Source organism: Cryptomeria japonica, chromosome 10 (genome assembly GCF_030272615.1).
Source record: "Cryptomeria japonica chromosome 10, Sugi_1.0, whole genome shotgun sequence".
NCBI lineage: Eukaryota > Viridiplantae > Streptophyta > Pinopsida > Cupressales > Cupressaceae > Cryptomeria > Cryptomeria japonica.
Genome location: NC_081414.1, coordinates 135,132,083 through 135,155,900, shown reverse-complemented (window position 1 = coordinate 135,155,900; position 23,818 = coordinate 135,132,083). Strand labels below are relative to the sequence as shown.

At 40.1% G+C, this 23,818-nt stretch overlaps 1 protein-coding gene across 1 annotated transcript in view; it reads right to left on the bottom strand.

Annotated features, from left to right (window-relative positions):
- Positions 1-3,077: 3,077 nt before the first annotated feature.
- The window catches only part of LOC131030905 (pentatricopeptide repeat-containing protein At3g06920), a 34,972-nt gene continuing 14,231 nt past the window's right edge, over positions 3,078-23,818 (bottom strand). The window contains exon 2 of the mRNA XM_057961861.2: positions 3,078-5,881. Coding sequence (XP_057817844.1) covers positions 3,201-5,881 — 2,681 coding nt within the window. The 3' untranslated portion in view covers positions 3,078-3,200. The remainder of the gene's footprint in view (positions 5,882-23,818) is intronic.

The window sequence follows — 23,818 nt, the reverse complement described above, 5'->3', positions numbered from 1 at the left end:
AAAGAGCAAAAGACAAGTCACAAATACTTTTAATAGGGAAATAAAATCCCCCTTACAAGTTTAAATAACTTAAAACTAAAAAAGACTTGTAATAGGGAAATAAAATCCCTACTACAAGTGAAAAACAACTTAAAAGACCAAAAACATGTAATAGGGAAATAAAATCCCTATTACAACTAAAAAGTAACTTTAAAACTTGTAATAGGGATATAAAATCCCTATTACATGCTAAAATCACTTAAGTAGGAACTTTTTAAAGAAATTACAAGTTCTTATAACTCACAATCTTAAATTCACTTGCAATATGTCCAAAAAATTCCTACAATGACTTAAAAGACATAAAACAACAAGGGGGAAATAAAAAGTAAGTTACAAGTTTTAAAATTACATAAAGTGTACTTGTAATTGACTTAAAATTTCCCTACAACACTAAAACAAGAGAAAAATAAAACTTGCAATCCAAGGAAAATTTCTCACCTGCAGTCAAGAAGGAAAAAGCCAAAATTGAAGGAAAAACATGGCGAACGAACTCAGAATGCGATGAAATTTAGAATGTGGATCGAGGATGGACTGAGGATTAAGTCAGTCCAAGGGCGAAGCAAAATTTTACCTCAGGAAGCATGCGTTAGAGTAAAAATTTTATTTTTAAACAAAATTTTTAAAAGGGTTGTCTATTTTTGTGAATACAAAAATACAAACAACGTTATTATTAATCAAACACTAATGCATGAAAATGGAGTATATCCTCCCTCTTCTAAAGAGGCATCATTCTCTTTGATTGTTGAATGTAATGACAGTTGTAGTTCCACAATTTTGGGAAAGCATGCTGCTTGTTCACTTCATTCCTGTCTTGTTCCATTCTTGACTATACATATTGTCCGTTATGAGGAAACATGCCCCTTACGTATTCTATGACATCCCCTCTTCTCATAAAAATATGTTATGGTTAATGATTTGATGGGCATTTATAACCCATTCCTTCCAAAGCTCTCATTTTGGCACAAGCAAGGAGGATATCCACAAAGGTCGTGGAGTCTTGCTGACACATATCAATTGCATTTACTTTAAAGTTTCCAAGGCCTTATCAACAGACCAATTTTGTGCAGATCCTATAATCACGGTATTCCATGAAATCACATTTCCTTGAGGTATTTTGTTCAGACATTTTTTTTGTTCTCTTTGCATTTCTACCTTTTGGATATGTCTACCAAAGCAATTGCACTATCCTTCTTATGAAATCCCCCATCTTCTATGTACTGATGGATATCCTATCCACTCCCTACTGAATTGCTCCTCCCTGACTTTTGCCTTATCCAATCTTTTTAATGCCCATGACTACAAGCCCATACCATAGTTAATGCCCTACATACCCTTCGTTTTTACTAAAAGAGGGGTAAAAATTTATTCAATCACAAAAGAGATACAAACAGAGAGACGAGAAGAAAGGACTAGAAAGCCCTATCATTGTCCAATAGTTGTTCTAGCCTAAGAACCATATCAAGAGGCAATCGCCCCCTATCCACTATATTCCATCCCTGCATCTGATCCGAGGCCCGTTTGGCTAAGCAATCAGCGACACCATTACACTCTCTAGGAATGTGTGTGAAAATAACTGAATCCAGAGAGCTGCACACCTGAAGCATCTGCCTAATAACTGATGCCAAGTGCCAACTAACATCCCATGCTCCTGTTGGGATATCAAATTCACCACCACCTAAGAATCAAATTCACATATAATATTGTGCCACCCAAGAGTATACGCAACCCATGCCTCATTTAAATTTTCTTTCAACTCTAACAAATGTCCTTATGATACCTACAACAAGTATGTGACAAATCAAAGTGGTTTGAATCATAATTAGCTTGAAAACTTCAACACAACGTCTTTTTTCTCAAGAGAGAGGTCATTAAGAGGAGATATTAGTGTAATACAAAGCGGTCTACCATGCACATGTGCTCCTAGTCCTTCAAAGAAATTTTCCTTTTGGAGGGGGCATTGGTCAAAAGGTTTGGCAAGTGCAGCTTACATGGTTCTTTATGAGCTAATGCTGGATATTTGAGTTTGGCAAGAGTCACATTACTTTGGATGCTCTAAGTTGTGCTTTAGAAGGGATGCTAAAAGTTATAATGGCCTAGTAAGTTACTGAAATGGTAGTATGCCCTTGGGCTTTATGTTGGTCTAATAAGGTACTGTGTTGACACTCCTTGCCCATTTCATATATAGTTACATAAGTAGAAAACTTTCCTCACCTATATCCATATTGTATCATATATTTGTTGAAAAGCCTATATCGAATATAATTATTCAAGTTGGCTTAAGGGCATCAACCATATATTGGTGTTATGGTGCATTGGTCTATTTTATGGGTGGGTTTTCTATTGTTGATAATAAGGATCTACACTTAATTCATACATCTTGGATATTTAATAAAACTACATGATACATTATCGATAAGTGATTTACTAGAGGCCCCATTCAGTATTGACAATCATTGAAAAGCTACAATTAATCCAATAGAATATCCTATAATAAATCGGATGCATCTATTCTGGCTCCAAAACGGCAGTACAGATTGACTAACACGCGTGTTAGTCGGACGTTTTACACCGTCGATTTTGCAATAAACAGCTGTGATTGACTAACACGTCACTATCACACTATATGAAAGGTCCGTTTTGGAGCCAGAATAGCCACAGCCAAATAAATCTGCCTCTTTGAAAGATTTAAGAGACGCTTATGTGTATAAAACAATTCATTAATGGTCATGTCAGAGACATCCAATCAACTAAGGTGAATGTTTATTTTATCATTTTACCAAAAGATACAAAGGTCATATATAGGATCGAAACAAATGAAATACTATATATAGCTAGCTTTAAGTATGTTTGGTGAAGATACAACAAGAGGGAACTGATTGAGAATATTATAGTAACGCCAATGCTCAATAAAACATCAACTTCAAACATGGTTGTACTATACCTTGACTGGTCTGCTATTAGGTTTTATTATGTGATTTATGCATTCCTTGTATTAAACTAAAAATAAAGCAGGGAGCCTCCGCCAGTATACTTCAAAATATTGAAAAACTTTAATGAGATTTCAAATTAAATGAAAAGGGATAAACAGTGACTCGATAACAAGCATGCATGTTTAATCTACAATGAGTTGATAAATATTAATAGTCATGTGCACTCCAGATTTACAAAAATTTGGCAGCATGCTGAGATTTTGCTGATTCCTTTAAAATGGCGCCTACAATGGCAGCCTTCTCAATATTTCCTACCCTATTTAGGGCATCGAGGAGTATAATACAGCTCTTGACACTTATTCTACACCCTTTCAATCGGGTTTCCTCAAAAATATCGTATGCTTCCATTTCTCTGTTTGCATTGCTCAGACCAGTTATGAGGGAATTGTAACAAACTGAATCAGGCTTTTGACCTCTTGCTTTCAATTTTTGGAACATGTCATGTGCCTCGGCTATATTCCCAGCCATAGCCAAACCAGAAATCATAGTAGTATATGTAATAACATCAGGAAAGTGACCATACTTTTGCATTTCTTGCCAAAACACAAAAGCTTTGTTAAATTTCCGTACTCTACAAAGACCATTTATAAGAGTACTGTAAGTCACAACATTTGGAGAACATTTCAATTCTTTCATTGAGCGGAAGCAAACTAAAGCCTCATTTATTTCCTCTGCCTTGACAAGAGCATCAAGTAGACAATTCCATGTGTAAACATTTGGGCTCAACCCTTTCTGCATCATTTCCTCCATTATCAAGTATGCTTCATCTATTCTGCCTACTTTTCCAAACCCGTCTATAAGACTGCTATAAACAATTACATTCAAAACTATGCCTTTTGATTTTGCTTCTTCAAAAAGCATATATGCTTCATCTAGTCTATCAATCTTTGCAAGTCCATCAATAACAGCTCCATAAGAAATTACTGTAGGAGGATAACCCTTTAGCCTCATTTCTTCAAGGAGTTGATAAGCTTTGTTCACTTGTCCCGACTTGCAAAAACCATGAATGGTAGTGTTATATGCATGAGTATCAAGTTCACAACCTTGTTCCTTCATGGCATAATACAACTTGTAGGTCTCTCGTGCTTCACCAGCCTTTATCAGACCATGCATTAGAATAGAATATGTTTTAACATCTGGAGCATACCCATACTCTTTCATCTCCTCAAATATTTCACGGCCCTTCTTAATGTCCCCTTCCCTAAGAACACAATCCATATATATATTATAAAGTGTTAGATCTGGTTTGCATCCTCTACGGATCATGTCTTTAAAGATCTTATGGCCATCATCTTTCCTACCACATTTGAAAAAGTTCTTGATAAGCGGTGCGTATACAAAAGCATTTGGTGCATGCCCTTTGTCTAGCATCCTTTCAAAAAGTTTGTATGCTTCATCAATCCTGCCCTGCCGGCCTAATCCATCAATCAAAGATGAATAAGTTACAGAATCTGGAGTACAACCCTTGGCTCCCAAACTCTCAAAAACTTTGCAGGCTTCATTTACTTTCTTACCCTTACACAACCTGTCGATCATGATGTTCATTGTCATCACATTTGGAAACAGGCCTGCCTGTGCCATTAAACCTTGTACTTTGTAAGCCTCATCTAGCATGTCTGCCTTGCATAGGATATCAATGATGATATTGTAGGTTGACAAATTCGGTTCAGCATCCTTCTTCATTTCATCAAAAAGCTTATAAGCTTCAACTACTCTTCCTTTTTTTCCAAGGCAAGTAAGAATAGAGTTGTATGCTATGACATCTGGTTTGCATCCCTTCTCTCTCATTCTGTCAAGTAATTTATATGCTTCATCAAACTTTCCAGTATTTCCAAAGCCCATAATCAATGTGTTATAGGCATAAACACATGGCACCCTTCTAGTATGTTCCATGGTTTCAAAGAGATCAACTGCTTCATCTAATCTATTTCCCTTGCAAAGTACACGAATCATAGTTGTATATGTCACATCATCTGGCATGATATTATGTGCCTTCATTTCATGGAAGAATTTCCAGGCCATATCTACTTTACCTACCTTTCCAAAAGAAAAAATGCAAGCATTATATAAAATAGTGTCTGCATTCAAGGCATTGCTTCTCGTTTCCTCCAACAAAGATAATGCAGCATCAAACTTACTTTCTCTGGCAAATGCACATACCAAGGTAGTAAATAGGTGGATACTCACTTCATATCCTATCTCCTGCATTTCTTTCAACATTAAAAGTGCCATGTCTGGCTCATGAGCTTCTCCAAGTGCACCAATGAGAGTGGTATAAGCTGAAAAAGCAGGCCGAAATTTAAGCCTTCTCATAGCAAGAAGCATCTCCACAGCCTCTTTCAGCATCCTAGAATGGATGCAGCTATTTACCAATTTAACAGTAGTAGTGAATTGTGGCTCAAATCCAGCTATACGAATCACTTCAAGAACATCTTGCAGCTTATCATATTGCTTGCTCTTAGCAATGATCATTAGAAGTTCATCATACATTTCTGGTCTGTTTTGATTACGATTTTTCTTTTGGAGCCATCTGAAATAATTCAGTGCAATGTCCACATTCTTCTGCCTCTTTAATACCTCTGCAACATGTCCAGGATGAAACTTATCATTCATTTGTTCAAGAGCTTCCTCCACATGTGGCCCCCATGTATCTTTACCTAGAATGTTGCAGATTTCATTTACCTCATTGTCTATATTTTCTTGTTCCCTGGTATTGTTGTGCTCCCCTCCACATCCAACTGGCTTCTTTTGGCCAAATGATTCTGAACTTCCATTTGAGAAGGAAGAAAATTTCATCAACATCAATAAGCATTGGGAAATGGAAGGGCCCCGTTGCCGATATAGAATTAGACCTGCACGAAAGTACTTAATCAAATTGCATGTTCAACATTTTCATTATGATGATCCTAAACTCTGAGCTAAAGAATTCGAATTCTAGGCATTAATAAAAAGAAAAATGAAGGCTAACAGAGAGGGTTACAATCCTAATAGTTGAATTGACGGTTTGAATAATGAGTATCCAAATTAACCACTTAAATTTTCATTACAAAAGAGCTCTTTAAAGAAGATAAATTGAGATCAAGATGTATCACAAGTATGCTTGTTCTTAGAAACATTAACAGAAAAATAACACCACCAGAATTGAGGTCTAAACCTAAATGACAAACGAAGATGCTTGAATGTGACTTGTTGACCTCCTAACTGGCTGTAATGGTGAAATGAAGTAAATAATCAAGAAACTGACCAAAGTCAGTAAAAATAATCATGAATTCAAAAGCAGATTCTTCAGTCAAAACAAAAAGACTAGAGAGCTTTCACTTTCTTTAAGTCGTCAAAAAATTCAAAACCAAGTTCAGTTTTCCATGTTGTTCTCTCTTTTGTTTCCTATTTCATATTTACAGAAACGTCTTCCATATCAATCCTTCAGCTTACTATCACTCTCATACACGTCCTCTAATAAGAATTTTACTTAATAGTCTTACGTCTCAGCTCATTCCCATTTTTGTGAAACTCAGGAAAATTCCAAATTCACTTCATATAATTGCATACAGAGGCACACTCTATTTCCTGTATACTGCATATCAATAATAATGTATACTGTATTTCTTGACTGGGATGAGCTCATGTGGTAAACATTGGAGCTTCCAAAGTGAAGCCCTAGATTTAAACCCCAGGAACATCATAGTGTTTAAATAAGTATAACATTTAGATCTTTGGGTATCATGCACCCTGGGAATTTGACAGAAGACATACCCAACAGTTGTCATCTAAACAGAAGGTCACTTCGCAAGAGGAATACACCAAATCAAACAAAAGGAAATTAATATATAAATTATTTTATCCCTAATCAACTTGATCTCATCATAAAATAACTATAAATCCAACTAAAAATATCTCACAAAGGCAATGTTTTACATGTGTGTCTCTAAGCTTTAAACGCCAATATAAGAGAATTCATGATGTCAATTGTAGAATATAGAGTGAAGTCCAATGTGCAGAAGGAAAAGGACTAAGGCTAGTTGGCATGCCTCCGAGCATTGAAAGCCATATTCCTTAACATATGTGGTGGCTAGTGTATTATTCTAGTATTGTAACTATTGTTTACCACATCTACAGATTTGTATACTGTAATGAATTAGCAGCGTATGCAAGTATTATTTTTTATGATATTTTCTTAACTAAAGGATTCTGGGTAGGCAAGGCTACATTTTGGCATCAATTTTGCAAAAAGGCCTATGTGCCCCACTTGGTAGTGAATATCGTTTTGTGCTGGTCCGATTCTTGGACCAGAACTTGATTATAGCTTGAGTACCCATCTAAAACGGATAACCTTTCTAAACCACTTACTCTTTGTAGAATTTGTTCCATAGAAAGGAGGAGGTAATCATTTTTCAGAGAAGTCCTATTGAGATGTCTAAATTCTACACAGTCTAATCTCCCTGCTCTTTTTCCTTACAAGAAAAAGGTTGGCTACCCAAGAAGAGTGCTTAATGGGGAAAATGATATTAGCTTCTATGAGTGGTCAATTCCTTCCTCATTAAGGGCTCATCTTTTGGGTTCACAAGTGTGATGTCCCCTTTATGTACTGAGACAATTAGATTGCAGAATCACTTGCAAGAGACCTCTTTTCCTAAAGTCCTAATTAATACTTAACAGTAATAATCAAAGCTACTGGATCGCAAGAATGATAGTTTATGATACCAGTTTATCAGAGACTGTTCTATGAAATATTATTATTATTACTTATATTCTGATATTACAAGATGTATACAAGCATCGCTGCCTTTCTGGTAATTAACATGTGCGAGATGATCCTGAGGAACCATGCCCGATCTGTTACTGTATCTGATTGGGTGTTGATGAAAATGCGAGTAGAGAAGTATCCGAATGTCCTGATCCCCTGATTGTCTAACTTCAATTACCTTCTATATCTTGGAATACCGAAAGGATAGGTTGTATTTCAGGACATGTCTTATGCCTCTCCACAATCACCTTTCTTCATAACATCGATTTGTTAAGCAAATCGTACATCTTCAAGAATTACTAATTTATTATACCAATCGTACTCTTTCTTTAATTACTGGCACTTAGCTATTTTGATCGTATTCTTTAGAGTATGTCCATTAGTCAAATACTCTTTATCGCACCCCTTGATGTCATTATCGGTGAATCAACTAATTAATCAATTGTTCTTTTGATTATCGCTGTCAATATACTCACGTGATGTAGACATGTAGACATGGGTCTTAATCAATGTTGCTATCTGCCCCCCGTAATCATCATTCATCACGTCTTATGTCATGTTTCTATAGTGGCATTGCATTGGACAGTGTAACGTCTCCTATACATACCATGAAGAGCGAAAGTGTCACTGCCTGTCACTTAATAACATCTCTCATCCGATCTGATCAATGGTGATCATGCTTACAGTCTTTTGGAAATTATTGGGTAATGCATATATGTGTTCCTAGAGTGGGGGTCATCACAGTTTCCCCCTCTTAAGATTGCTTGTCCTCAAGCAATATCTGTCTTCTTTCTTTGATGAAGGAGTATGGAACATATAATCATATAAATCAGAGTAATGATAAATGTTAGAAAAATTACTACTTAGTTTCTATTGCATATATTACACCTTAGAGGGGTTAGCTTCCTTGAGCCATCGCCCCATTTGAGAGGGACTGGCTTCCTTGAGCCATCTGGTCCACATGCGGGAGATTGGCTTCCTTGAGTAGCCTCTATCCGATCTTGAGAGACTGACTTCCTTGAGCCATCTCTGTCTAACTGAAATGGACTGACTTCCTTGAGTCATCCTTCTTACTAAGGGTGTTGACTTCCTTGAGCCAAGCTGGCCCACGTTTGGCTTCCTTGAGCCCTTACTCTTACTTAGGGTGCTGACTTCCTTGACTCAAGCTGCCCATCCTTGGCTTCCTTGAGCCCTTATTCTTCTCAGGGTGCTGACTTCCTTGAGTCAAGCTGCCCATCTTTGGCTTCCTTGAGCCCACATATCTAAAGAGGTGCTGACTTCCTTGAGCCTAGCTATCCTCATTGGCTTCTTGAGCTGTTACATTATAGAGGACTGACCTTTTGGGTCATCCTACTCTTCTAGAGTGATGGCTTCCTTGAGCCATACCCTTTTTGAATACCTATTCTAATAATTTGATTTCAGAAATTTTGATTTGTACATCTTTCTCATATTTATACTTGAATTACAATGGTATAAATTTCACATATGAATGTGGCTCTCCTTCTAGATGGCCTCAATATCTTCTTTCCTTTCCCATGTGGCATCTTCCCTTGGTAGGCCCTTCCAATGAATAAGGAATTTGGTGATGGTTCTATTCCGTAGCCTTCCCTCTCGGGTATCCAAGATAATCTCTGGTTCTAGCATGAGTTTCCCCTCATCATCCAATGGCAGTAGCTGCGTACATGGAACAATTTGTTGCCCTAGGAGCTTCTTCAACCGAAATACATGAAATATATTATGGATCTTGCTATCCTTGGGAAGTTCTCTTTATAAGCTACTTCCCCTATCCTTCTCAAGATTTTGTAAGGACCATAGAATCTAGGTTTGAGTTTTTCCGCTCCACTTGGCTTAATTGAGGACTGTTTGTATGGCTGTAACCTCAAAAACACCATGTCCCCTACTTCGAATGTTCTCTCCACGCGGTTTTTATCAGCATATAGCTTTTGCTGATTTTGTGCCTGCTGGATGTTCTCCTTCGAGGTCCTCAGGATGTCAATATTCTGCTGCACAAAGTCTTCCGCTCTGGGTACCCTACTATCTTGGACAAGGTGTCCAAATGATGTGGCTTCATACCCGTACAATGCTTTCAAGGGACTCATTCTCGTGGACATGTGATGTGTATTGTTATAACAATATTCCCCAAGGTGCAGCCACTTAGGCCATGCTTTTTGCTGTCATGTGACGTAGTTCCTTAGGTATCCTTCGATCCATTTATTGACGATCTCGGTTTGACCATCCGTTTGTGGGTGATAGTTGGTACTTGGAGTAAGTTTTGTGCTTGCCAATCTGAAAAGTTCGTGACAGAATTGGCTAAGAAATCGGCTAGCCCTATGTTGTCGGCATAAATTGCATGTTGTTATGTTTGATAATATTTGTTATCCAACAATGTATTTATTAATTGTATTGAGTGGGTTGTCAGTCTCGAGTAGTTATGTGTCGGTTGGTTGATGGTTGCGTACCTCTCGGCAACTGTCGGGTTCTTTAAATATGTCGTGTACTGCCAAGGATGGTATTGTCGGATCTATTGTAATCCTTGGCCGACCATCTTTGGTCTCTTCTCTGTAATAATTGAATGTGCGAATAAAGATATACTTTCTACCGTGTCTGGTATGCATTGTCATGTACATTATTATTTCCTGTATTTAATTTACCAGTTGTACCAGCAAACATTTTGGTGTCGTTGCCTTAAAAGAAATCGGGTCAGCCTTGAGTGATTCATGTCCGTCGATCCCATCAAAGGTGAGAAGAGGCCATAGGGTGGTTAAGACCAAGCGATTAGGTGATCTGCCGACCCTCGGCCGGAGGGAGCACAGAGACAAGTCGAAGCCTGGAAGTACTCGAAGTGTTGGGACGCTGGAGGTGGACGTGTAGAGGACGCGCGAGTGTCTGAGAGTGCAAGAAAAGCACCAGAACGTAGTGGTCGGAACAGTTCACTCAGGTCCGACACACCTGGAAGTACTCGAAGTGTTGGGGACGCTGAAGGTGGACGTGTAGAGGACGCCTGTGTGGCCGAGAGTGTAGGGAAAGCACTGGAATGTAGCGGTCGAAACAGTCCACCCAAGTCTGGCACACAAGGCGAATACACACGTATCTTCCAAGTGAAAATAATGTTGAACACCCAGGAGAAGCAAAAACTACCGAAGTTCATGGGAGACAGGTCGGAGGACCCGGTACTGCATTGCAAAACATGCATAACCATTTGGGAGGCAAATGGCCAAGATGACAGGGACTACTAGCTGAAGGCATTTCCCGCCACCCTTCGGGGGGTTGCCATTGACTGTTACACAGACCTCGACGCCCAACACAAGACGAGATGGAGTGATCTAAAGAGGGCGTTCCAGGAGGAATTCAAACTCTTGAGGGATGATAATGAGATCGTGGCCGAAATCTATAATAACAAGCAAGGGAAAAATGAGAGTGTATGCGCTTACAACCGTAGGCTCAAAGAACTGTTGAACAAGATGGAAAACCAGCCAGCCGACAGGTTGAAGAAGAGGTGGTTCGCGGAGGGATTGATACCCTCACTGCGCAAGAAGATGAAAGTAGTGCCTCCGTCCTCATACGTTGATGCGTACAATCGAGCAATGGACATCGAGAGCGAAAATAAAACCTCCTCCCGAGAGAAGAGGAAGACCGATGATGATGAGAGCACCGAAGGTAGCACTGACGAAGAATACAAAACCGTACGAGCCCTTTGACGAGATATGTTGAGAATGATGAAAGAATTGAAGGCTGAGAAAGGAACCAGCAATGAAGGTAATGAACTATGGTGTATTGAGTGCAAAAGGGAGGGGCACACAAAAGGTAATTGTCCTAGAAATATGTTTTGTGAAATTTGCCAAGTGTTGGGGCATTCAATCAAGGAGTGCCCATACAATTTGAAGATGAGAAGTACACAAGTACTCTTCACATAGGGAGAGTCAAGCCCATCGAAATCACAGAATGTATCGCCAAGTGGTTATGGAAATCAACGAGGGCAAAACCAAATACAGTACAACTCCAGAGGACGTCCTATCATACAGTGTCGCCAATGTAGTGAATGGGGACACTTTGCGAGAGACTGCCATAATAGGAAAGACAACATACAATTATTGTGCAAATGGTGTGGACCAGGTGACCATGAAGACACCAACTGCCCGAATCAGAAGGGTATTAATATGCTGGACGTGGAGGGACAAGAGGACGTAGTTTTGGCAATCACAAGAGCACAAACAAAGAAGGCAATGTATTCAAACTCTAGTACGGAAAAGGAACAAGCCGAAGTAGAACAAGTGTTGGCGAAGGAAAAAGTAACTTCCAATGGAACTGCAAGTATGTCATTGCGGAAGTCAGAGAATAACATAGTCCGGCAGGGGCTACAAACAATCGTACCCATCAAGGTGGCAGACCTTCTTCAAACTATGCCGCAACTAAGAATGGCAATTGCCAACACAGTCAGTGATGACACAGTCTTCCAGAAACAATGTAAGCCACACAAAGAGGAACTGACAGGAGAACAATCAACCGAAGGGAATGAGTCTAGTGATCCAATGTTGTTGACGGTGAGCATCAGGAGGAAGCCAGTGGTCGTCGAGATGGAAATAATGGGGAAGAAGTTGACAAACACCATTGTCGATGGAGGCTCGGGAGTAAATGTACTGCCAGAAGACACATGGAAATGTCTGGGGAAGCCGAAGCTTTGGCTGCCAACCTTCCACTTGGTAGGTGCTGACCAGCACGACATCCAAGTGTTGGGAACGTTGATGGCACAAAAAGTAATGATTGGGACACAACAATTTTTCTCGGACTTTGTAGTTATCCGGTTACAGAAGAAGGCATATGATGCACTCCTCGAGAGGGGATGGTTGGTTACTGCCAAGGCGAATCATAACTGGAAGCGAAACACACTCTCGATCAAGAGTGACGGGAGGAAGCATGTCATTGACTTGAGGAACCAAGAGGTGAGTGAAAAACTGGCACCCTCGGACTCTGAGTTTGAGGGTGGAGAGTTAGGTACGAACGGAGGAAGGAAAGGCATGAAACCCAACGATGAAGGGGTGCTCAAACTAGAAGATTGCTCTGAGGATGAGACGAGTTCTCTTAATGGATTATTTCACTGGCAGATGGAGGATTATGAAGTTTTCCACCCCGACTGTAACATGCTACAAATTGGCCAAATTGAGGAAGTACAAAGTCCGTCGTACGATTACGATATTCATTTGTGCACATCCGGCGTTGGTGTGTCTAGGCTATACGAACAATTGCCAAGTGAGCCTGTACCATTTGAACAGAGGCCGCCAAGTGGGAATGGGCGTCGAGTGGGAATGGGGAAGTATCTAAGATGTACGAAGAAGATTCACAAGGCGAGGATCTGAAATTGGATGTTGTAGAGCCTGGTGGAGATGCCACGAAGAAGTTAATACTATACGCTAAACGGTTCACATCAGCCGAAAGTAATTCAGCCATATGGTTCAAATTAGCCGAGAGCAAGTTGACCATACAACCCATAAGAGCCGAGAGTACATGGAGCGTACGGTCCACAGGAACCAAGAGTGAAGTTGTTGAAGGATTGTCACTGTACGCCAAGAGTAAATTTTTTGAGGAATTGTCACTGTACGTGGAGAGCAAAGTTGCCGAACGATTGACTAAGTCCATACCACGCCGTACGGTTCAGAGCAGACAAGAGCAAGTTGGCTCCTAAGAGTCCAGGTTGTGTCGACGTGATGAGGTTACCACACGAAGCTAAGAGCCCCAGCTACACCGTACAAACTAGAGAAGCCGAGTGTCGGAGATCTGTACGGTCAAGGGAGAGCCAGGGAAGCAAACTTGACAGTAGGACAAAATCGAGAGAGGGAAGGAACATTCCCATCCAGCCACAGGAGAAGTTGAATCCGTACGGCGCAGGTGAAGAAGCAGAAATACCCTACAATGTATGGTCAACAAGTACGATCGACACACAAGCACAGAGCAAGGCAAGGAGTCCATACGGCGTACGAAAGAGCACCATTCTGTACGGCGTAGCTTGCCCTTACGGCATACCTCGTTCAATCAACCCGTACGGCATACTCATCCATCCATTCCGTACGACGCAGTCCATTCATTCGACCCGTACGGCTTATGGCATAAACTGCATGGAGAACAAGGTACGGCGTACGGTGAAACCGCACGGCGGAGATCGTACAGGATGCATCTTACGGTATACAGGGAAGCAATCAGGGAGAGGTTGTTTGACCACGCTATAGGTACAGCAACCAAGAGAAATCTGTACGGATCACAAGAGGAATACCGTATGGTCAAGAAAGCAGTATATAAAAAACTCGAAGGCATCAGCTTTGAGTTGGATGAAGGGAGTCTCAGGCAACACACCTATGCATCGTACAACCACGAGAGAAGCACAAGCCTGTACGAAAGAACAAGTCTATACGCAAGGAGGATAAGCCCTTATGGAAGGAGAACAAGTCAAAAAACACAATACCCGTACGGGAGAATGCACCTTGATCAGAATTTTGACTTCAATGGGCTCGTTTCTGACGTCTTAAAAAGCACAAAAATTGATGCACGCCGTAGAGTTTCGTGTGGGTTTGAAGGTTGTAATTTGGTGTTGGCGGCGAGGGCGCTGCCTCTTGACCCCGCCCTGTACCGCGACAGGGAGCGCTGCCTCAGGACCCTGCGAGGGGCGCTGCCCCTCGACCCCGTAAGGAGCTCTGCCCCTCGACCCCGCTAGGGGAGCTGCCCTCAGAACCCTGCAAGGGGCGCTACCCCTTGACCCCGTTGGGGGTGTTGCCCCAAATCCCCATTTGATTTGGCAAGTACACTACAAGTTGGGGGTGTCCAGTCGAAGTCACTATATGTCGTTAGTCTTTCCAAATATCACTTGATGTTTGCTTGTCGTTTGGAAGATGACTTTTCTTTTGGGGGGGGATGATGTTGTTGGCATAACTTGCCTGTTGTTATGTTTGATAATATTTGTTATTCGACAATGTATTAATTAATTGTATTGAGTGGGTTGCCAGTCTCGGGTTATGTGTCGGTTGGTTGATGGTTGTGTACCTCTCGAAAACCGTCGGGTCCTTTAAATGTGTTGTGTACTGCCAAGGAAGGGGGATAGTATTGTCGGATCTATTGTAATCCTTGGCCGACCATCTTTGGTCTCTTCTCTGTAATAATTGAATGTGCAAATAAAGATATATTTTCTACCGTGTCTGGTATGCATTGTCATGTACATTATTATTTCCTGTATTTAATTTACCAGTTGTACCAGCAAATACCCCGTCACTCACTATATTCCTTAGTAAACCATGAAGTCTAAAAACTTCTTTAAAGAACACTTCTGCTGTTTGGACTACACTGTAGTTGGTAGAGATGGCAAAGAAGTGAGCATATTTTGTAAGTCTATCTACTCTAACATAAATACAATCCTTTCCCTACACCTTTGGTAGTCCGGTTATAAAATCCATGGAGATACTCTCCCACTTTTGGTTAGGAATGGGTAGTGGTTGTAGGAGTCCAGCAGGGTGTCCTTGTTCCACCTTATTTTGTTGGCAAGTCATACATTCTTGCACATATTTGAGGACATCTTTTTTAAGTCCTTTCCATGAGTATCTTTCATGAATCTGCCTATACGTTTTGTAGTAACCTTGATGTCCTGCTAGGGGGTTATCATGGTACTCCCTCAAAATCTTCTCCTTCATCCTTGAATTAGTTGGTAGGTATACCTGTTGTGACGTTTTCACACATCGCCCCATTGCAAATGGGGACCCCTGTTTTTTGCTTTTTAGGGTTTGTTTTTTTTAGGTCTTTTAGGGTTTTGTCAGTTGGCTTTTGCATTTTTGAGTGTTGTCGGGGAGATCAATAGGATAGCAGGTCCTGCTGGAGTGAAGTCCTGGTCCTGAAAATTTGGCTAAGTCTGAAAGTCCTGATCCTAAAATTTGGCTAAGTTTGAAAGTCCTAATCATGAAATTTGGCTAAGTCTGGAATGTCTTGATCCTGAAATTTGATTAAGTCTGGAAACTGAAAAACCTCAAAAAACTAGATTTTGCAATATAACTCCTGGAGGTCTGAAACCACTCTCAAACATCTTGAAAGTATATATGGAATATAACTTAAAGTATAAGTGACATAATTCCATAAAAATTATCCTGATAAAGAGTTCAAAAAGTCAAAAAGCGCTCCTGTCCTTCACTGAGGATCCGGAGCGAATTTCGCTCCTGTCTCTCTCCAAGGGACCAAGGCAAAGCGCTCCTGTCCCTCACCAAGGGACCAGGGCGAAAGGGGCTTATTTGAGTCATTCCTGGCCTTGTTTGGTCAGATTGAAACATCAAAGGCATGGTGAAGGACGAAATGAGCATGATAGAGCATCCAGACTTGATCAAAGACAATGAAATGATGGAGTTTTTGTCTACAAAGGTAAAAGCACTCCTGTCCCTCACCAAGGGACCAGAGCGATTTTCTTTATATACACATTTTTAGACCTTTCTTAGACTTGAACTCTTTGAACTCTTATTCATGGCGTGTAACAAGATGATATCTTCCTTAGCCAAGACATTTCATGGTGAAAAGTGAAGCATTTTGGCCTAGAAGACAAAATTCGCTCCTGTCCCTCACTGAAGGACCGGAGCTTGAATTTCAAATTTGCACTGTTCTTGCAGGATCAAGACAATTTTATGATTTGAAGAGACCAAGGAAAACATGATTTATCCATTGAATATAATTTGGAAGGCTAACAAAGGACGGATAAGCTTGGATTTGCAAAATCACTCCTGTCCCTCTCCAAGGGACCAGGGCGAAAAACCTAATATCCAGTCCTTCTCGCCAAGTTTGGACAAATCTAAGCCAAGGCGCGAATTTGAAATGATGTTTAAAATGCCTTGAGGATGATATGATCAAGAATTTGCGCAATGGATGCAAAAGGCGCTCCTGTCCCTCACTAAAGGACTAGGGCGATTTTTACAAAATCAACAATTTCCCTCCGAGATTATGCTAAGGCAAAGTTGAGCAAGATTGGAAAGCTCTTCTAAATCATGATGAACAAAGGTTTGACTCCAAAAAATTGATGATCCTAGGCCAAATGCAAAAGGCACTCCTGTCCCTCACTGAAGGACCAGGGCGAAAATCTCTAGAACATCAATTTTGCCTTGCAAAAAACGAGTTGAACATGCACTGAAGGGACAAAAGGGATCATTGCTAGCCCCACAATGTGAATTGGCAATTAAAAAATGAAGGATTGAGGACAAAAGTGAAAAGGCGCTCCTGTCCCTCTCCAAGGGACCAGAGCGAAGTTATTGGCATTCACTATTTTCTACTTGGGCGTTAATATCCTCCAAATCGCATGAAATGCCAAAATCATCAACTTCGAAATATTTGAAAAAATTAATTAAATTGGCATTTAATAAATTAATTTTGGGCCTCAAAAAAATCGAATTTATATTATAAAGGCATTTAAAATTAATTTTTGTGAAATAAAAAATTAAAAGTTGAGCACACAAGGCATTATTTTGTCTTTATTTATCAAGTCGGCCTTCTTCTTAGTGTTTATTATATTTTATTTTTTTGGCTTATTTTGTTAAGTCGGCCTATGGGAAATGAAATGGTGAGCGCTCTATATATTTGGGGTGTGTTTTTTCATTATCCAAATCATTCACTCATTATTTCAAAGTGCGATTTGGAGGGCAAAGAAGAAGTGCGAAAGCTGGCCTATTTGGAGCGAATTTTCCTCAAGTGTTGAAGACTAAAGGTGGTGGAGTTGATGCTTGTGAGGACTAAAGGGGGCGCATTTTGCTAAAGGGAGTCTTGATCTACATTTTGCCTGGCGAATTCTCCTATTTTTGCATCATTTTTTAGAATTAATTCCCAAGTGGAGGTATGGCGTAATCACCTTGGCACCATTTTTTGAAGATTTAAATTTTGCTTTGAAAATCCTAAATTAGGAAATGATAACTCAAGATTTATCATGAAGTTTCCTAAATTAGAATCTTGAATCTTCCTTTCTACACTTCAAGATATATTATTAATTGTGAAATGTTGTGTAGGTGTCAAGATGGCGACTCTCAAGCTCGAAAGATCTACAAGTCGGAAGACTCTCCTCAAGGAAAATCAAGTCAGATCAAGGACGATCAAGCAAGGACAAGGACGACCTTCTTCGATCCAGCCTAGCATCGACAAGGGCGAACTTCTCCAATCCAGTATTCCAAGGCGAGGTACATCAATCATCCTGCACATCAAGGACACAAGAAGTTAGAACAAGGGTTCGTTGAAGAAGCAGATAGTTCCAAATGAATTAATTAAAGCTAGCTTCTCAACAACATCAAGTTGAATATTTACCAAGTTACAAGTGTCAGACGAGGTGGCATCCTAGTCATCACTTCTCCAGTCAGTGTGGTCTACCTCAGCATGTTCAGATTCAATGTACCTAACTCATGGAAGGTGGCACAAACTCCGATGTACCTACCCCGGTTATCCATTGGTCGAATTTTTCCAGAGAGGACATGTGTCCAAGCAATACAATTATTTCATTGGTCGAGCATTAAATGTTATGTAATGGTTGTAACAAACCCTAATTAGGGTTTTTCATTGTAAAATCTTGGCCATTGATCTCGAATTGATCTAAGCCATCGAATTGTATTGAGGGCACTATATAAGCCCTGGCATTTCATTTTGTAAAAAGAGTTAGAAAATAGTTGGAAGCAGTTAATAGAAGATAGATAGAGAGTAGTTAGAAGGTGATTAGCTAGTTGATAGAATAGCAATTAGAGTAGAGTAGAGAGAGAAGGCAAAGATTGTTGCCAAGATGTTGTTGTAAAAGACTTGTAACTTCATTGAAGAAATGGTGAAATTTATGGGTCGATTCGACAATTTGCATGGTCTTTATACTTCTCATATTTGATTTCATGTTATTAGATGAGTGGAAGAAATGTGCTTGATTGATGGTGAAACTCGTATATCCATACTACTAGCAGTTTGTTGATTGTAGACTTGCCTTGCGTACTCAACTGGAATCATTCAGCTTAAGCTTAACTTCAATTGTTGCTTCTTCATCGATATGCATCAACCTGATGGTGTCTATGCCTGCAGTGATGATTTGAACATCATAAAGCTTTCCTTCGAAGATCGCACTAACCTTGTGGAGATGGTCCTGCGATGTCAAAACAAGACTTAGTTAGAATTTCATCAAAGATCATTCATTGCTCTTACATTCTTAGTATTAGGATTAGATTCTTTCCTCGCCCTCATCTTTTTTCCTTTTTTCAAATCTAAGCTAGTGAAAATCCTGTGTTCCAGCAATATTCAAAGCAGATCAGACGTTCAATCATCAAATGTAAGTCCCCTTGTGATTCCAGCAAATCACATCGTACCACAGAGAGCTTATCCACACGTAGAGACCCTACATACAAGAACCTTGAAGTCATCCTGATTGATCCTTTTCCGCGATATCTTCAGCAATCAGAGGCTTTATTCAAGAGAGGATAAGGTACCCTTAGGTATTTTATTCTGTGTTTGATAGTGTACAAAATACACATCAACAATACCCTGTTCTTATATAGGATGATGTCTTCATTTACCTTGTATTCATCATTTGGTATTCTTCTTTCTAGGATTCCGTTGGCAAGGGGGTCTTTAGTATATTCTGTGAGGATGTCATTCTTCCATTCTTTCATGATACTTGTAATGGTATTCAAACAAGGCTGTCTTGATAATACGTCTGCTACTACATTTTGGGTGCCTTTGACATATTCAATGTCAAAGTCATAGGCTTGTATTCCATTTTTGTTGTCGGTCGTTTAAATCCCTTTGATTCATAAAGTAGCGTAGACTATTGTGGTCAATTTTAACATGGAATCTTCCACATACAAGATATTGCCGAAATTTGGCTAAGGCATGCATAACAGCTAGCATATCTTTGTCATAAATTGAATAGTGCCTTTCTAATTCAGTCAAATTTCTAATTTCAAAAGCTATTGGGTGCCTTCTTTGCATGAGGACTACTCCAATCCCCTCTCCTGATGCATCACATTGTAATTCAAATGGTAGTGTGAAATCTGGGATAGCTAGAACCGGACACGAACTCATGGCTTCCTTCAATTGATCAAACGCTTGTTGTGCTGTAACATCCCACGAGAAGGCTCCCTTATTGGTTAAGTTTGTGAGGGGTGCGGCCATTTTGGAAAATCTTTTGACAAATCGTCTATAATAGCTACATAGACCAATAAACCCCCTGAGTTGGGCCAACGTTTTGGACGTAGGCCACTCCTTAATAGCTTTGATCTTCTCCCCATCTACACTTACCCCATCTTCATTGATCTTATGACCCAAGTAGATATCTCTTTCATACCAAATTCGCATTTGGACTCTTTGGCGTACAAGGATTCTTTTTCTATGATGCTTAGGACCTCCTCCACATGTTGAAGGTGCTCTTCCCAAGTTTTGTTGTAAATGAGGATGTCGTCAAAGAATAAAAGCAAGAATTTCCTTAGGTGCGGACGGAAAACATGGTTCATACATGATTGGAAAGTAGCCAGTGCATTCGTCAAGCCAAAGGGCATGACCAAAAATTCAAAGTGCCCATAATGGCATCGAAAGGCTGTCTTGGGTACATCTTCCTTCCTCATTCTTATTTGGTGATATCCTGTTCGTAGATCAATCTTGGAGAAATATTTTGCTCCATGAAGCTCATCGATCAATTCATCAATCCTTGGTATGGGGTACCTGTTCTTGATGGTTCTCTTGTTGAGGGCGCGGTAGCCTATGCATCTCATGGTTCCATCCTTTTTCTTGACTAAGACAATGGATGATGCAAAGGGGCTGCAGCTCGGTTGAATGTGCCCCATTTCAAGGAGATCATTGATGTTTTTTCAATCTCCTCTTTGAATCTTCGTGGATGTCTATAGGGGGTTTGTGATTACTGGTTTGGCCCCTTCTTCGAGTTCAATAGAGTGTTCGAATCCTCTTCTTGGCGGAATTCCAAGTGGCATGTCTTTGAAAACTCCCTTATGTCGTTTCAAGATGGTCTGCATGTCTATATGAACCAACGGTGAATTTGGACCAGATTTGTCTAAGACCAAGCATTGAGCAATCCATTCTCCTTGCCCATGTCGGATGATCCTTTCCATATTTTTGCAAGAAACTACTTTTGGATCTCCATTAGGCAGGCCCTTTATTGTTACTTCTTCTCCATCTTGAATCTCAAGATTTGGAAGGTCCATAGTGAAGCGACCTAACGAGCAGATCCAAGGTCTCCCTAATATTATATCATTCTCCAAGGAAATTACATAGAAGTCTCCTCTAACGGTATGTTCTCCCACCTTGATTTCTAGTTGAGGCATAACCTTGGTGCAATGATTGATGGTTCCATCTGCTAAGGCCACCTTAAACCCCTCAAACTCTTCAGCCTTCAGCATCCTTCTTACTACCAAATTTCTGCTAATGAAGTTATGGGAGGCCCCACTATCAACTAAGGAGATTACCTTTTGTCCTTTGAGGGTTCCTTTGAGTTTGAATGGTTTATCTTCACATTCGTTTGAGATTGCAGCTAATGTTCCATGCCCTTGCTCTTCCAATCTTGGTCTTTTGCATGAGTTCCCTTCCTCTTCATCTTTTGACTCCTCCACTTGATGTAATTGTCCCCTCCTACATTGATGATCAGGTCTCCATGGTTCTTTACACCTAAAACATAGGTTCTTTCTCCTTAATTCTTCCCTTTGCCCACGTCCTTCCTTGCTTTGACATTTATGTCCTGGTCTCCATGTCTCTTTGCAGAAATGGCATGGTGCTCCCTTCTCCTTATGAGGTTCATCACTACGATCCCTTCTAGAATACATCTTGGAGGTCATATATCTTGGTCTTTCCTTTGGGACATTATCTTCAACCTTGATGGCCCTTTGTATTGCCTCACTTAAGCTTTGAGGCTTCAACGGGTTGACAATCTTTTTGATGGATTCTTTGAGTCCTTCTACAAACAAGTAGGTGAGCCTTCCTTGAGAGAGGTTGGGGACCATGACTGCCAAATTCTGAAATTCATTTGCATATTCTCCCACTGTTCCTTGTTGTGTGAGTAACGTTAGTTCTTTGAAGTACCACTCCAGATGTCTTTGATCGAATCTCGAGATAAGCCTTTGAGTGAATTCTCCATATGTAGTAATGTTTCGGTGATCTTGAGTGACAAGACCATGGTGCCACCAATTGTGTGCTACCCCTGTTAGATGGAGGGTAGCAAATTTGACGGTATTTTCCTCCGTCATTGGGCTGAGTGATAAATATGTATCCAATTTTTGAACCCACGATTGCGCTGAAGATTTTTCGGTCCCATCAAAGTGTGGTAGTGTCATTTTACTCAACCTAGCTTTGAGATCTTTGTCAGCATGCTTCTTCCTTCTATTTGGGTTAGCTTGAATCCTAACCTCGTAATATTCTTTAAAAGGAATGTGTTCTTGTACTTCGAGGTCTAGTCTCGCAACATTGCTGCTATCTCATCAACGTTTTCAGTTATTTGTTCCTCCACTTCTATCATCGGCTCTTCTCTTGGTACGAACAAGGGCATAGTGGGTCTAAGGATGGATCCTTGGGATGAATATTCATTTTCAGATTGGTTGGAGTGCATGTCTCTTCCCGGGTTGGGATTGACCCTAGCGTTTTTATTGCTCATGTTTTGAATGGCTCGGAGGATTAATTGATTTGTCTTCTCAAACTTATCATTTGTCTGCTCCATGAATGTCTTCATCTCTTTTGCCAACTGCTCCGCCATAGCTGCTTGACCCTTCCTTTGTTGATATGTTTGCATTCACTCAATTTCCACAGGCTGGCAGGATAGTCTGCTCTGATACCACTGTGATGTCCTCTTTATGTACTGAGACAGTTAGATTGCAGAATCACTTGCAAGAGACCTCTTTTCCTAAAGTCCTAATTAATACTTAACAGTAATAATCAAAGCTACTGGATCGCAAGAATGATAGTTTATGATACCAGTTTATCAGAGACTGTTCTATGAAATATTACTATTATCACTTATATTCTGATATTACAAGATGTATACAAGCAAGTATCGCTGCCTTTCTGGTACTTAACATGTGCAAGATGATCCTGAGGAACTATACCCGATCTGTTACTGTATCTGATTGGGTGTTGATGAAAATGCGAGTGGAGAAGTATCTGAATGTCCTGATCCCCTGATTGTCTTACTTCAATTGCCTTCTATATCTTGGAATACTCAGGACGTGTCTTATGCCTCTCCACAATCACCTTTCTTCATAACATTGATTTGTTAAGCAAATTGTACTTCTTCAAGAATTACTAATTTATTATACCAATAGTACTCTTTCTTTAATTACTGGCACTTAACTATTTTGATTGTATTCTTTAGAGTATGTCCATTAGTCAAATACTCTTTATCACACCCCTTGATGTCATTATCGGCGAGTCACCTAATTAATCAATTATTATTTTGATTATCGCTGTCAATATACTCACACGATGTAGACATGTAGACATGGGCCTTAATCGATGTTGCCATCCACCCTCCGTAATCATCATTCATCTCGTCTTATGTCATGTTTCTATAGTGGCATTGCATTGGACAGTGTAACATCTCCTATACATACCATGAAGAGCGAAAGTGTCACTGCCTGTCACTTAATAACATCTCTGATCCGATCTGATCAATGGTGATCATGCTTACAGTCCTTTGGAAATTATCGGGTATGCATATATGTGTTCCTAGAGTGGGGGTCATCACAACAAGCCCTAGCTTCTATCTAACAAGCTTTGTGTTTGGATTTAACACAATGGTATGTTGAGCTAGACTTTGGTCAAAACTCTTGCATCATCATATTTTGACAAAGCTTAATAAAAGTTTGTTGTTCGAATGTAGAGAATACCTTTCCTCAAGATTAATGATTTTCCCTTTATCATGGCCATGGGCTTGTAGTCGCCTTTCTTTGCAACTAGGTTCATCTTCTTATCTTTCAGCTGATTATCACAATTAAATATGCCTTCTAGGGTGATGAGACACTTAGACAACCTGTTGGTGTTCAGCTGAATAATCTGATCTCCATATTTGGTCTTGTAGCATAGATTG